Source organism: Grammomys surdaster, unplaced genomic scaffold (assembly GCF_004785775.1).
Source record: "Grammomys surdaster isolate TR1022 unplaced genomic scaffold, NIH_TR_1.0 150, whole genome shotgun sequence".
Lineage (NCBI taxonomy): Eukaryota > Metazoa > Chordata > Mammalia > Rodentia > Muridae > Grammomys > Grammomys surdaster.
Window position 1 is genome coordinate 19,338,518 of NW_021604608.1, and position 16,949 is coordinate 19,355,466.

Below are 16,949 nucleotides of genomic sequence, written 5' to 3' on the forward strand. Positions count from 1 at the left end.
TTTTTTTTTTTTTTTTTTAGACAGAGTTCCTCTGTGTAGTCCTGGCTGTTCTGAAACTCACTCTGTACTTGGTAGACCAGGCTGGCCTTGAACTTACAGAGCTCCATCTGCCTCTGAGCCTGAGAGCTGGAGTTAAAGGCATGTGCCACCAGTGCTTTATTGTGTATGCCTGACATGGTAGCACATACCCTAAATTTCAGTATCTGAGAGAATGAGTTACATGGTTCTTTGTGAGTTCGAAGCCAGCCTGGTGTACTTAGCAAGACACAGGACAGCTAGGGCTACATAGAGAGACTTTGTCTTAAAAAAAAAAAAAAAGGTATTTTGTTTGTTGGGGGTGGGGCTGCTCACGTGCTGTGTGAAGCGTGAAGGTCAGAAGACTACTTAGGGGAACCAGTTTTCTCCTTCTACTCTGTGGGTCTCTGAGATCAAACTCACACCATTAGGCTTTGCAACAAGTCCCTTTACCCACTGAGCCATCTCACTGACCCTAAATTTATTTTAAATGAACTTTACACCACAGTCCTCAAGAACACAGTTTTCTATAAAATGTAACCTATGTCAATACTCTTTTTTTTTTGCCACACACAAACACTGACAAGCTTTCTGAAATTCCTCAGGGATCAAGAGATTGCTCCACACTGTGAAAGAGGCACTTAGGGCATTAGGGCACAGAATGTTAGGAAACTCTACTCTAGGTCAGGACCTTACCGGGCTCCTTCCTGAGCTTGAACTAAGCCTGTACTTCTTCCTCGTTTTCCGACCTCCTCGAGGACCTTGTCGCAGTATTTCTTTGCATCATTCGTTGGAGGAGCCTATATTATGCTGGGCATATGTTAGGTGCATGACAAAGAATTAAATAGGTTACTTTAATGATTTTTCTTTTTTGAGACAGGGTTTCTCTGTATAGCCCTGGCTATCCTTGGAACTCACTCTGTAGACCAGCCTGGCTTCGAACTCAGAAATCTGCCTGCCTCTGCCTCCCAAGTGCTGGGATTAAAGGCGTGTGCCAACATTGCCCGGCTTTAATGATTTTTCTTTTCCAAAATGTTTACATATCTACTTTATTTTTATTGTTTATGGGGATTTAGACAGGGTCTCTCTATATACTGCTGGCTGTTCTGGAACTCAGTATGTTGACTGGGCTGGCCTTGAACTCACAGATATCCACCTGTCTCTGCCTCCCCAGTGTTTAGAATAAAGTCCAGGACCACCATGCCCAGCTGTTAATTTTTTATATGTGTGTGTGATGGGATAAGCCTGTAATCCCAGAATTGGGAAGTGCAGGCAGAAGAGCCAAGAGGTCAAGATTACCAATTGCATAGCTAGCCTGGGCTACATGGGACCCTATCTCAAAAAGCCAAATGAATAAAAAATTAAAACAAAACAAAACAAAAAAACAAACAAGCAAACAAACAAACAAAAAACAGCCGGGTGGTGGTGGTGCATGGGTTTAATCCTGGCACTCAGGAGGCGGAGGCAGGTGGATCTCTGTGAGTTCAAGGCCAGCCTGGTCTACAGAGTGAGTTCCAGTATGGCCAGGGCTACACAGAGAAACTTTCTCTCTAAAAAAAAAAAAAGCAAACAAATAAATAAACAAAACTAAAGCGAAGGTCCTCCCACTGAGGGGCTGGAGAGACAGCTAAGTGGTTACAAGCACTCGTTGCTCTTACAGAGGATCTGTGTGGTGACAAACAACCTCCTCTGATTGCAGCGGATTCCAAGCCTCCTTAGAACCTCCCAGGCAGCATATACACATGGCGTGCCCACACACAGCAGAACACACACATTAATACAAACAAAATAAGCCGTACAATTATTAGGTGAACAAGGCTATGGGTTTGATCTCCAGCATCCCAAAAAAGAAAAAACAAACACACAAAAAAACTTTAAAAAAATACACACACACACACACACACACATATATATATATATCCTGAGTTGTGTAAGCTGAGTGGCGGGCGTTCGTCAGGCTACTTATATTTCTGTGTTCATCGTTCACAATTTTCACTAGCAAAGGTAAAAATAAAACACAAGAAGTCAAGAAGTAAATATCTAAAAATAACGGAGGGCAGCTAAGCCTGACAACCCGAGCTCGTCACACCCCCACCCCCACTCCATGGTGAGTGGAGAGAGCCAATTCCTACTCATAGTCTTCTGTGTGCACACGGTGGCAAAGGGTACCCCTGCACACAAAATAAATCTTAAAGATGTAGTCGAAGTTTAAAAAATAAAAGTATAAATAATAGAAATAGCCGGGATGGGGGGGTTGGGTTTTTTGTTGTTGTTGTTGATGTTGTTGTTGTTGGTTGGTTGGTTGGTTTGGTTTGGTTTGGTTTGGTTTGGTTTGGTTTGGTTTGGTTTGGTTTGGTTTTTTGAGACAGGGTTTCTCTGTATAGCCCTGGCTGTCCTGGAACTCACTCTGTAGACCAGGCTGACCCAAACTCAGAAATCCACCTGCCTCTGCCTCCCAAGTGCTGGGATTAAAGGCGTGCACCACCACCGCCCGGCTGGATAGTTTTATAAAATTAAACATCTTATAATCCCAGCCCTTGGGAAGCTGAGGAGGTTCCATAGTTGGAGGCCAGCCCAGAGACATGTTAAGGAGGAAAAAACAAACAAACAAACCTGTCTTTATATAGTTTATTTTTTCTTAAAAGTGCTGTTGAAATTCTTGAGCAAAAGTTTGTGTTAATACCACAAAAAACACTGGGAAAACCCTCATTCCTGTGGTTTATTAATCTTCCTTTGCCCACACACCGCCGAACCTCCTGTCTGGAAGGAAGACTACGGGGGTCGGAGACGCACGGAAGTAGATTAAATATCACCTCTAAGTCTCTCCCAGCCAGCCCCCCACCAACATCTTCAAAAATACAGTGTTCAAGTGAAAGGCAGAGGAGGATTTTGGGGTTGTCCTTCTCATCACTTTCCACCTTAATTCCCTTGAGGCAGGATCTCTGCAAGCCCCAGAAATCCTTTGGTCCCTGCACAGCTCAGGATTGGTGCAGACTACACCCAGCCGGTCCTTATGGGAGTGCTGGGACTAAACTCAGGTCGTCCTAGTTATACAGCAAGTGGATTTTTTGTTGTTTTTGGTTTTCTTTCTTTTATCTTTTTTTCTTTCTTTCATTTTTTGATTTTTAAAGTCAGGGGTTCTCTGTGTAGCCTTGACTATCCTGGAGCTCACTCTGGCCTCAAAACTCACAGAGATCCACCTGCCTCTACCTCCTGAGTGCTGGCCCTAACAGATTTTAAAATGGAATTTCTCATTTGTCTTGATAATGTTAATTTTATTTGCTCGAAACTTTAGAGTTCCATTGACGGGATATTAGGCTACTATATGTGCCCTTATCAATATTATTTAGACTTTAAGTAACTTAGTTAATAAATTCATCTAATCATCTTACGTTATAATCACACACATACTTTTTTCATTTGAGACAAGTTCTCACTGTGTAGCTCTGGGCAGCCTGGAACTCATAGAGATCCTCCTGCCTCTGCTTCCAGAACTCTGAGATGAAAGGTATATGCCACCATCCCCAGAATGTACCTTTTCAAAAAAAAAAAAATACAAATAAAATGTAGGGAATACTAACCTGACAGATTTAAAGTAGCAGTTTTGAGCTGTTTGGATGGCTCACTGGCCAAAAGTACTTGCTCTCAGAACAGGCAACCTGAGATCAACCCCCACGACTTACCATGAAGGAGAGGACAGAATCTGAAAGTTGTTCTCTGATCTCCTGCTCTGGGGTTCTCCCAACCCTCAAATCATACATCCAAAAAAGGAAGAGGAGGAGGGGAAGGGAAGAAGGAAATAGGAAGGAAGAGAGGGAAGAAGGAAGGAAGGGAGGAAGGAAGGAGAGAGGAAGAAGAGAAGACAAAAAGAAAAGAGAATGATTACATTTCCTTTCTTCTGCCATGTGTTTCCCAGGGATTGAACTCAGCTAGGCAGTCGTCAGGAGCACCTGTTTACAAGTTTAGCCGATCCCCCAACCCTGGGATCCTGATTTATTTACTTTCTTATTTACTTTTATTGCATTTATTGTTTGAAACAAAGTTTCTCTATAAAGGTGAGGCCGGCTTTGAACTCCCAGTCCTCCTGCCTTGGTTTCCTGAGTATTGGAGCTTCAGGTTTATTTCCATGCCTGGCTCTACCACCAGTATTAGTCTTCAAGATGCTTTTGATCAAATTTGATCACATTTAAATAACTGATAGAACTGCTTGTGGAAAACTGCTAAAGATACTTTCCACCTTACCTGGTTATTTCTAAGAGTCACAGACTTACTCAAAAAAACAAAAACAAACAAACAAAAAAAAGAGTCACAGACTTAAAGGCTAAAAATGGTATTCTAAAACCTTCAAGAGAGTAGTAATACTTTTTTTAACTGTTAAATAGAAAAGGTTAAATGTCAGTGAATGATTAACAAGAGTTTCAACAAATATAATTATAAATGATCATAGAATAGCATTGACGCCTGGTCTAAACGGCGCTGAACACCCTCACACATGGAGAGTGAACCAGCTAGAAGTAAATACTACAAGTCATGGAAATGGTGGTGGATGCTTTGAAGACACGGTTTGAGAGGAACTAACTTCAGTCTGCACTAAGTCATTTACCATGAGGTCTTGGAGAAAAAACCCCTCAACATTAGAAAACAGGCCATAGTCTAGGTGTGGTGTATGCCTTTAATCCCAGGAAGAGACGGAAGGTTCTCTGTGAGTTAGAGGCCAGTCTGGTCTGCAAAGTGAATTCAGCCAGAGCGACACAGAGATACCCTGTCTGAAAACAACAGCAACAACAATAACAAAAAAATTCATAGAAATACCAGGAGCATTGGGCAGTGGTGGTACACGCCTTTAATCCCAGTATTTGGGAGGCAGAGGCAGGTGGATTTCTGAGTTCGAGGCCAGCCTGGGAAACACTGTCTCGAAAAACAAAAACAAACAAACAAACAAACAAAAAAAAAAACAGGAAATACCAGGGGCTAGAGCGGTGGCTCAGGGGGAAAGAACACTTGCTCTGCAGGCACAGGAATCTGAGTTTGCATCCTAGCATCCAAGCAAAATGCCAGGTGTGGCTGAGCTGGTGCCTGAAACCTCAGCCCTGTGGGAGGTGAAGACAGGAAGTCTACCCGGCCTTGCTGGCCACCAGCTTACCTTCAGGTTTAGTGAGAAACTGTCTCTTAAGGCAGAGAGGGATAGAGTAGAATATTCCATGTCTTCCCCTGGTCTCTGTGTGGGCACAAGTGCACGAGCATCTGCATACATGTGTGTGGTATACAGATAGCAATAATAATAATAATAGCAATTTGGCATTGCCAATTTGAACAATGTGCTAGGGATGCTGAATATGGCCTAGAATCTTCTTTTTTCTTTCTCTCTTTCTTTCTTTTTTTCTTTTTAATGTTTATTTACGTTATGTATGTGAGTACACGGTCACTGCCTTCAGACACACCAGAAGAGGGCATCAGATCCCATTACAGATGGTTGTGAGCCACCATGTGGTTGCTGGGATTTGAACTCAGGACCTCTGCAAGAGTAGTCAGTGTGCTCTTAACCACTGAGCCATCTCTCCAGCCTGGCCTAGAACCTTCTAATTTATCAGTCAATCGTGAATGAGTTACAGAATCATTTAAAGTGGTCCTTGAGTGATCTGATGGTATCATTTGAAAATGTTTTGGGAGAACCCAGCAGTGGGTGAGGGCCAGGATCTTTTTGTTGTTGTTGTTTGTTTGTTTGTTTTGAGACAAGGTTTCTCTGTGTAGCCCTAGCTGTCCTGGAACTCACTCTGTAGACCAGACTGGCCTCGAACTCAGAAATCCACCTGCCTCTGCCTCCCAAGTGCTGGGATTAAAGGCGTGCACCACCACTGCCCAGCGTGCCAGGATCCTTTAATGTTGGGTGTTTTAATATGAGGGTGGTACACTGCCAGGTTTGTTGGGTGCACTTGTACTGGCATTCAGGAGGCTGAGGCTGAAGAAGCTAACCTGGTTTATATAGTGAGTTCCTGGTCAGCCAAGGCTACATAGCAAGATCCCGTCTCTAAAATGGAGGGGGCTGGGCAGAGAAAGGAATGTCATGGTGGTACCTCCTCCTCCTATCTTAACCAGCGATTATGGCCTAAATCCTACACAGAAGCCAGCCTCGACTGTTGTCTGATCTACTTTCAGGTTAATCCAGCTTGCATCAAAGCCTCCTTCTTTTGCCTTAGGTTGAACATCAACACGTTATCATTGGGTTATCATCCCGTGCACAATAGAATCCAGAATAATTGAGCTTAGTATTTACATTCATTGCATTTTTTTTTCTTTTGAGATTTGTAGAAGTTTAGGAAATCTACAGGAACAATGACATAAAACAGTCCAACTCCCTAACAGAAACTGTTTCTAACTGTTCTCTTGACTTTTAAAATTCTTATTTACTTATCTTTAAAAATAGGGGCTTGCTAACCCAAGCTGACCTCCGATAGAAGATCTTCCTGGGTCAGCCTGCTGGATAACACGTGTGTGCCACTACGCCAGGTCCTCTGAACTTTTTCTTTTTTATTTTCTTTTAATTTAAAAAAAAATTTTTAATTATTTATTTTTATTTACATCCTAAACACTGTCCCCACTCCCAACCCTCCCCTCAGAGTCCCTGCCCCCAGCCCCTCTCCCCTTCTCCTGAGAGAGTGGGTCCTCCCACCTCTATCTTCCCCTCCATACCACCCTCCCCCCAGGGCATCAAGTCTCTTCCAGGTTAGGTGCAGTCTCCCACTGTAGCCAGACGAGGCAGCCCTGTGTGTCAGGGCCTTGGTCCAGCCTGAGTATGCTCTTTGGTGGTGGCTCAGTCTCTAAGAGCTACCAAGGGTCCTCTCTGGATTTTTTTCAAACTATAAATATAATATATTTTATTGGTGAACCAAATTGCACTGAAACATATTGAGTTAGAGACACAGGTCTCTTGTCTCTTTACCCCTTGATCCCATATTTTCTTCAATGTCCAAAAGTTTTTGTACATTTAATTTATTACTTTTATTTTATTCTGGTTTGTTTGTTTGTTTGTTTGTTTGAGACAAGGTCTTACACTACTGTAGATCAGGCTGGCCTTAAACTCATGGAGACTCTTCTTCCAGAGTGCTGAGGTTAAAGATGTAAGCCACCACAACTGGCTTCGGTCACTCACTCACTCCTTCATTCACTCACTTGTCTATCTTTCTACCTAGCTACATATTTTTATTTGTTTGTTTGTGTCTTAGTTAGGGTTATATTACTATGAAGAGGCACTATGATTAAGGTAATTTTTAGAAAGGAACACATTTAATTGGGTCTTCCTTGGGTTTCAGAGGTTCAGTTCATTACCATCATGGTGGGAAGCATGGCAGCATCTAACCAGACATGGTGCTCTAGAAGGAGTTGACTGTTCTACGTTTTGAACCAAAGACAGCACCAGAAGGAAACTATCTCTTCCACACTGGGCATAGCTTGAAAAGTCCACACCCACAGTGACCAACTTCCTCCAACAACTCCACGCCTCCTAACAGTGCCAATCCCTGTGGGCCAAGCATATACAAACCACCACAGTTTGTTTGTTTGTCTCCTGTTCCCCAGGCTATTTTCTTGGAACTCACTAGGCCACCAAGACTGACCTTGAACTTCAGTCCTCTGGCTTCCAAGTGCTGAGATTACAGGTGTGGACCACCATGCTGGGTTTTGTAGAATTAGAGATCAATTCGAGGACTTTGTTCAAGCAAAGCCAGCATTCTAGCCACTGAGCAAATCTCCAGTCCGTGGTTCTCAGTTTGATTCGTTTCTTCAGAACATATGGAAAGGCGGGAGTGTAGACATTCTCCTATGCTACATATTTCTGTTAGCTGCCAGAGCTCCCCTGAAGGCAAGGCCTGTGCTGTTCACCTTCTCTCTAAATGTCTACGATGGTGCTTTATATTTTTAAAATAAATATTTGCTTCCAGGCATGATGGTGCATGCTATTAGTCCCAGAACCAAGAGGCAAAGGCAGGTGGATTTCTGTGAGTTTCAGGCCAACCAAAGCTATATAAAGAGACCCTTTCTCAACAAAACAAAACAAAAATTTTATTAGATAAAATATTCTCTAAAGTTAGGCAATAGCCAAGAACTGAAGCAAGCCAGCCTAGGCTTGATTTATTCCATGAATGAGACAGGGCACCTAATTTCTCCACCCTCTGTTTTCCTGCCCTCTAAAATAGGGGTGACAATGCCTGGTTCATAGGACTTAAAGTAAGTTTAAATGAAAGAACAGGGGCGGGAAGACAGCTAAATGGTTAAAGCACCTGCTACAGAAACAAGAGCTGGAGGGACTAGAGTTCAAATCTCCAGAACCCAAGTAAAGAGAGAAACAAGGGACTGTCAGAGCAAGCTGGCCAGCAAGTTATATCTGTGACCTATGAGGCACACACACACACACACACACTCACACACAGCTGTGCCCTCACACATGTAAAACATGTGCATGCACACACACACGGGGAGGGAGAGAGAAATGAATGAGAGAGAGAGAGAGAGAGAGAGAGAGAGAGAGAGAGAGAGAGAGAGAGAGAGAGAGAGAGAGAGAAAGCATGCAGGAATGAAGCACCTGGAACATTTGGTGCTAGAAATGTGTCCTTGCTATTTAGATCTCTACGTTTCCCTGCTCATAATGTCACCACTATTCTGTGTGATGGTTAAAGACAGTTGCCCCCAGGAACGTGCACTTTTCCTTGTTTGGGTTGGTGCTGTCCTAGGCGCTGTGCAGACACCACATCCCTGTCCTTCATGGCTGACATTGATGATAGTGTAAAGATCATCATCTTCCAGGGAAGAGTCAATGCAGGGTGCCCTGAGGGATTCATGTCACCTCTGCCACCACTTAGGAAAATGTCCAATGCCAGCATTACTGGTTCTAGGAAAGAGGCACAAGGATTTCCCCATCAGCTCATGCTGTGCTAGGCACTTGGACAAACATGTGGCTTTCCGATTCGGGGTGGGAGGATTTGCCGACAGGTCCTCTACAAGCTTTCTAGAGAGTTCTGAAGTCCAGAAACACATAGATGCAAAATAGGAAAAGTGGTACTGTCTTTTACTGATGCAATAGCCATGTATGGCCATAGTGCCATATACCTGTAATCACAGCATTCAGGGGGTTAGGGAATTATTTCCAGCTTGCTCTTTCCTGGTTTGTTTGTTTTGACAGAGGCTCATTCAGCACAGCCTGGCCTGGAACTCACTATGTAGCTAAGGTTGATACTAAGTTTCAGGTCCTTCAGATTCCTCCCCCTCCTCCTGAGTGCTGTTGCCAACACACCTGTGTGTGCCTGAGGAAGGTTAAATTGAGGGTTTCTCCCATTCTAGAAAAAGCCCTCAACCAACTGCAAGCCATCTACAGCCCTCTGTCTGCTTCACAACAAACAGTTCTCAGGGTGTTTAGTTCAAACTCACAATGGTGATGGAAGCAACCCAGGACTCTAAGAGAGAAACCACTGGTCAAGGTTATAAGCCTCAGTAACAGCAGAACGAGAAGCAGAGCCCAGATCTCTTTTGTTCCAAACCAGGGTCATTTCGCCAACAGGAGGATGTGAGGGACAAGTTCATATCATGCTCAAGAATAATTTCTCTGCAAACACAGCTATCAAGGTTTGGCACCAGGTGGTTAAAGAATGCATATACCGGTGGGCAAAATGTATGGCAAGTGATTTGGGAATATTCAAAGCAATGTTCTCTCTCTCTCTCTCTCTCTCTCCCTCTCTCTCTCTCTCTCTCCCTCTTGTTCCTGGTTCTATCTTAGCTGTGAGCCAAGAATATGCACTTTAATGGGCTTTCTTTTATTTCATCATTTTTTTTTTATTCACATTATACCAATCAAAGCTCCCACCTCCCTCCTCTCCTCCCAGGCCTGCCCTTACAAATCCCTTCCCCTACTTTCCCCTACTACCCCCTCCCCTCAGAGAAGGGGAAGCTCCCCTTAGGTACCACCTATCTTGGAACATCCAGTCCCAGCAGGACTAAGCACATCCTTTCCCACTAAGGCCCAACCAGGCAGTCCAGGTAGAGAAAGGGGACCCAATAACAGGGAACAGAGTCAGAGACAATCCTTGCTCCAATTGTTAGGGGGCTCACATGAAGATCAAGCTTCATATCTGCTACAAATGTGTGGGGGCAGGGCTCAAAGCAGTTCTTAGAAACATGTAACCCAGGGCTCAGTGGGTAAAGGCATTTGCAGCCAAGCCTGATGACCTGAGTCCAATCCTCAGGACCCAAATGGTGGGAGGAGAGAATGAACTGATGTGAGTTGTCCTCTGATCCATGGGGCTTATGCATGAACATACACCGTGTGCTTATGCGTGCACAAACTCTGATCCATGTGATTATACGTGTACACACTTAGGTACCTGTACACACACACACACACACACAAATAAAATAAATACTCTTTCATTTACTTTACATGTATTTGGTATTTTGCCTGCATGGATCTCTATATACTACATACCTGTCTGGTGCCAGAAGATCCGATCCCCTAAACTGAAGTTGTAGATCTCTATGAATGTATGTCGATGTGTATGGGTGCTGGGAATCAAATCTGAGTCCTTTGGAAGAACAGGCAGTGGGTGCTCTTAACCATCCTCTACTTCCAATAAATGTGCCTCTGGGGGGTGGGGCATTCAGACAAGGTTTCTCTATGTAGCCCTGGCTGTCCTGGAATTCACTCTGTAGACCAGGCTGGCCTCAAACTCAGAGATTCACCTGCTCCTGCCTCCTGAGCGCTGGAACTAAAGGTGTGTGCCACCACTGCCCGGCTACGTGTAACTTTAAAATTTAAAATAGTCAATTTGTTCCTGTTACTGACAGAAAAGAATTCAACTAAATTAAAAGCTACCTGTCCAAAGCCAGTTAGTACAGTCTTACCTATAACAGGTAAAAACAAAATAAAAACAAAAACAAAAAACAAAAAAACCACCACCACCACCAAACAAACAAACAAACAAAAAACCTGAAGCAAAGCAAGCTGATCTCTATCAACATACAGTCCTGCCCAAGGAAGTCATACGTCATCAAATCAGTGTTAAGACAATTATTAAGACTATACCGTGGAACATGTTTCAACTGATGTCAGCAGGAAAATACCTTCTAAAAGGTAGATGAGAACACATAAATATGAAAACATTTTTTATGTTATGGAGACTTTTGTTACTTGCTTATTCTTTGATTCCCTGGGCTAGGATCTCAATACATAGCCAGACCAGGCCAGAACTCATTAGGTAGCCCAAACTGGCCTCAAACTTCCATTCATGCTCCTGCCTCAAGCCTTCAGAGAGCTGAGATGACAAGTGTGTGCTACCATGCATGGTGACTATGAGATTTTAAAGTAAATTTAAGTTTTTTAGTTTGTTCTCTACTCAATCAATAGCTCTAACGACCGACAGACTTACAAATTACATGACGATATTTTGACCAAAATATGTATATATGATATGTATGACACTAAAACCTGTCAGATTTGGAAAATCAACTTTTTATTTGTTAATCATTATTATTGTTATTATTATTATTATTATTATTAATTTTAGTTTTTCGAGACAGGGTTTCTCTGTATAGTCCTGGCTGTTCTGGAACTCACTCTGTAGACCAGGCTGGCCTCGAACTCAGAAATCCGCCTGCCTCTGCCTCCCAAGTGCTGGGATTAAAGGCGTGCACCACAACTGCTCGGCTATTATTATTATTATTATTATTATTACTATTATTATTATTGAGTCAGGGTCACATTATGTAGGCCTGGCTCATCTAGAACTCTCTACATAGACCCGGCAGGCCTTGAACTCACAGCGATCCACCAGTCTCTCCCTCCCAAGTGCTGGGATTAAAGGCATGCAACAATCTCACACCTGACCCTGGAAAATTGAATGTCTTTTATTTATACTTCTGTTTCATGCATGCAAACAAAATATCTTGGTCATACCCATCCATCCCCCACCTCCTCCCTCCCATTCCCCCCAGGCACCTCCAACAGGTAGAAAATTAACTTTTCAAACAGACAGTGGTCCCTTGAAGCTCTCAAATGCCATCACCTGCCTTCAAGCCAACCTTTACACCAGCGTCTCTCCACGTCATCCTGGCCCCTAACTTCTTCATCTCTGTTTTCATTATCTTACTTGCTTCCTATCACCCATCAAATATATCAGTCTGGACTTCTGAAGGACTCAAAACAACCAGCCTGTTGGACATGGGAGGGACCTGAATAAGGATGAGATGTTGGGACTCCTACTGTCCCTCAAGGGTACTGAGTCCCAAGAGCTGATTCAAAAAGAGAAGGCAGCTAGGTTCCCATCAAGCTACTGTCTAAAGAACAAAGGTTGACAGGCCCTTCAATCAATCATTCCAAAGGTAGGTGGCCTTGGACAAGATAGAAGATAACCTTGGAAAACCACAGGAGGTTATGCAAGGTGGCAGAGTCCTGGCTGCAGTCCCTTTGCATTGTCCCTGCAGATCCTTCTGAGTATCATCTGTCCACACATCTGCAAGATCCTGGTCAAATGGACCATCTCAGGGCAAAACGTTTTCCCTGATATGTGGCCACAGAGTCAAATCATGACCATAAGTGCTGCACAGAGAGACTCCCCCACCTGTTCTCTAACGAGAAGCATCTTTGCCTTTGCTCCGGAGCAGAGATAACCTGAGATACCTTGATAGCCTATGCAAACAGCAGCAGCAGAGCAGGAGACAGGGGAAGCACGAAGGTCACCTTGGGCTACGGCTGCGAGTGCACATTGAGTATCTAGAAATCCAGACTGCAAACGAGTTGCAAAATTGCAAACCTATTGCCTTTTAAGCTGTCCTGATTCCCGTTTTAATGCCGATGTGACTAAGATTTTATCACGACTGAAAGCATCTTTCCTAAAATCACTGAATCAGTAGAGAGCTATTTTGAAGACGCCTCCATGTTCTTCCTTATCTGGCTGGTTAGTTTCTGTTAGTTTTCTAAAACCATTTATTTATGTATCCATTCATTCATTCACTCATTTATTGGGAGAGGGGTGTGTGTATACTACAATGCACATGTGCGATCAGAAGAAACCTTTCAGGAGTTGGTTCCCCACTTTGTGTAGCCCAGGCTAACCTAGGACTCCTGATCCTCCTGCCTCTAGCTCCCAAATGCTGGGAATACAGGCCTCCAACACCACCCTTGGTTCTGGTTAACTCCTGTTCAGGGTGGGTCACACACTGGTCTTCAGTCTGTCACACTGTCCTTGTAATGCTGCTGGTGAGGTAGCTTATGGCTCAACTCTCATGTGTGTGTGGTGCTCTTTAGTTTCTACTGCTGTGCACAACCCTAAAGGGAGTTCCTGAGTGACTACAGTAAGACAGGAATGTCCCCTTGTGGGTCTACCATTCACTGCTATAAAGAAAGCGATCCACAAAGCTTCCCCACACATACACATATACACACCCTGTGATTCTAGACTCAGAATAGCTCAGAAAAAAAGGGCTTCTGTTCTTTTATTCTTCAATAGTTTCACACAGTATATATATATATATATATTTAGTTTTTCGAGACAGGGTTTCTCTTTATAGCCCGGGCTGTCCTGGAACTCACTCTGTAGACCAGGCTGGCCTCGCTCGAACTCAGAAATCCACCTGCCTCTGCCTCCCAAGTGCTGGGATTAAAGGTATGCACCACCTCCGCCCGGCTTACACAGTATATTTTAATGTCCCTTCCCCATCTGAGAGAGGAGGCAACTTCGTTCATGTTCCTTTTCTCTCTTAAAAGACAGAAACAAAACAATCCACCAAAAAGCATGGAGTCCAAAAACCAAGGGTTGGCTCATGGGGCCTGCCCAGAAGTGTGCTTGACATAGCCAGTGTCACTCCATAGAAGATTTTCCTCCTCTCAACATTTGTTATTTACAATCACTTCTTCACTAAGGGTGGGACTTCTACCTCCACTCCTTCTCCTTCGTTTCTAGTTTGATCTTGTGCAGGTGAGTCTCTGTGAGTTCACGGTAATTAACGCAGACACACAACTGGACAAGGTAGAGAGTGGCAGACTTTGGAGTGCTGGGTCCAGAATGGGATGACTTTTATGACACCCCCCCCCAACTCACGAGTCAGGGATCGATGCAGAAGAGGAGGCCAAAGAATTTGAAAGAGCCAGAGGTGGGAGACAATGTTAAGGAAACAGCATTTCCCAGACACAAAAGGTAGATGCATATGAACTCAGAGAGACTGTGGCTGAGACCACTTAAGGCAGCCTGTTCCGGTCTCTTCTGGCTCCTTGTAGAAACTACAACCTCTTCCTGAAGGCTAGAGCACTTCTCTGAGATGAAAGCATCAATAAGATCCTTAATCTTGGTGCCACATGCCATTTATTCCAGAAGCAGCAGAGACGGGCAGATCTCTGTGAATTTGAGGCCAACACAGTCTACATAGTGAGTTCTAGGGCAGCCAAAACTACCTAGTAAAACTCTGTCTCAAATTAATTAAGTAAGTAAGTAAGTAATATACAAATTGAATTAATCCCTGTAGTTGCATATGGCAGTCCACACCTATAACCCCAGTACTTGGGAGGTTGGAGTAGGAGGACTGTGGTTTGGAGGCTAACCTGGGGTACATCAAGAGTCCTTGTCTCAAAAGAAAGGAACTCTTAGGATGATTTGGACATTTTGGTGCTAAATTGTTCCAGGATCCTGAAATGGAAACAGAGAGAGAAAGAGGTGGGGCTGCTGAGTGTGGACAGATTGCTGAGGTAGTATCTCAAAATGTCTTCTGCTAGAAAACTTCCCTACGATGCGGCTGGAGAGATGGCTCAATACTTACGAGCGCTGGCTGCTCTTCCAGAGAATCCAGTTTCAATCCCCAGGACCCGAATGGCAGTTCACACCTGTCTATAACTGCAGTTCCAGGGGAATCTGATATCCTCACACAGACACACATGCAGGCAAAACACCAATGAACAGAAAGCCCTCAGATCAATCCCTGGCATCCCACAAACCAGGCATGGTGAGCCTAGTACTCTGAAGGTAGAGAACAGAGGATCAGAAGTTCAAGATCATAACCCCCCACTGTATATCAAGTTCCAAGCCAGCCTCTGCTATATGAGACCCTGTCTCAGAAGAAGCAAGTCAAATCCTGTGGAGAAGCACAGTGGCCGTGACCCTCATGAAGGGCAACTCCGTGGGATGCCCGAGTATAGAAGCAGCTTTGAGCATTTCCTGTCTAGAACCTGTAGTGAATCTCTTTCGGTCCCATCTCCTTTAGCTCACGGCTTGCTGGACCACACTTCTGGTTTTTAGGTATTTTTTCATGTTTTGTTTTGCTTTTTAAAATGTCCCGTGTTTCTCTTTCAAACACCTCTTTCTTGTCTTCCCCGATAAGGACCTTCCCAAGAGCCTGGTACTAAGTCTATGTTTCAGCTTTTTGGGATAGGACAAGCCAGACGTTTATGCTCAATAAACAAATACAGGTTTTGCTATAAGAGACCACAACTGAAAATGTTAAATAACAGCAGCAATAGCAGCTGAGGCTGATGTAAAGCTTAACCTATGTCAGGCATTGTTCTAAAGGCATTTACAGTGTTAATGAATCCTATCCTCACAACACCGGATTCATGGACTGTTATCCATTTATAGAATATGCAGCCTACACTGTCCTAGACTTCTACATCAGGACCAAAGGGAGGGGCTGAGGAGCTATCTCAATCAGCAAAGTGCTTGCCACACAGGCATGAGGACTTGAATTTAATCCCGGAACTCATGAAAAACAAAAACACAAAACTTGGTGTCGGGGCCATCGAAACCGCTCGATGGGTAAATGATGGGTAGCTGCCAAGTCTGATGACCTCAATTTGTTCTTCTAGGAACCGCACAGTGGAAGGAGAAAACCAACTCGCCAAGGTTGTCCTCTGACCTGGACATGTTTGCCTTGGCATGTGCATGCAAAGAGAGAGAGAGGAGAGAGGGAGGGAGGGAGAGAGGGAGGGAGAGAGAGAGAGGGGAGAGAGACAGAGAAAGAGAGAGAGAGAGAGAGAGAGAGAGAGAGAGAGAGAGAGAGAGAGAGAGAGAGGTGTAATAAAAAGGGTTTTCTGAATTGTCCAGGATTTACTGACCATGTTACAACCTCAGCGAGTAAACACAGTAAAGGTGATATTTTCTTTCCCACCAGGCACATTCAAAAGTGTGGCATAACTACGACAAAAACTTCCGCCCTCATCAGAAGGGTTTGCTCTCCATCACCTTGGGCTCCCATTGGATAGAACCAAACAGGACAGAAAACATGGAGGACGCAATCAACTGCCAGCACTCCATGTCTTCTGTGCTTGGATGGTTTGCCAACCCCATCTACGGGGACGGCGACTACCCTGAGTTCCTGAAGACGAGCGCCATGATCCCCGAGTTCTCTGAGGCAGAGAAGGAGGAGGTGAGGGGCACGGCTGACTTCTTTGCCTTTTCCTTCGGGCCCAACAATTTCAGGCCCTCGAACACCGTGGTGAAAATGGGACAAAATGTATCACTCAACTTAAGACAGGTGCTGAACTGGATTAAACTAGAATATGATAACCCTCGAATCTTGATTTCGGAGAATGGCTGGTTCACAGATAGTTACATAAAGACAGAAGACACCACAGCCATCTACATGATGAAGAATTTCCTCAACCAGGTTCTTCAAGGTTGGTTACACTTTGGCTCAATTTTTCTTATAAATTTGTGTCTATATGTTTGCTTGTGTGAGTCTGTGCCTCATGTGTATAAGCGCTCTTGGAAGACACAATAATACATCTGGTAACCTGGAGCTTGAGTTATGGGCAGTTGTGAGCCCGTGACTTTGTGCTGGGGACCAAACTCAGGTCCTCAAGGAGAGTTGTAAGCTTCGGTAAGTGCTGAGGTATCTCTCCGACGCCCCTCAAGATTTAAGTAGTTACCTTGAGTGTGTGACTGTTGTTAGGTTTTTAAATTGTTCAT

General features: G+C 44.1%; 1 protein-coding gene across 1 annotated transcript in view; it reads left to right on the plus strand.

Moving 5' to 3' along the window:
• Klb (klotho beta) overlaps nucleotides 1-16,949 on the plus strand; it is a 34,210-nt gene that overhangs the window by 7,880 nt on the left and 9,381 nt on the right. The window contains exon 2 of the mRNA XM_028765283.1: nucleotides 16,153-16,657. Within this exon, the coding sequence (XP_028621116.1) occupies nucleotides 16,153-16,657 (505 nt within the window). The remainder of the gene's footprint in view (nucleotides 1-16,152; nucleotides 16,658-16,949) is intronic.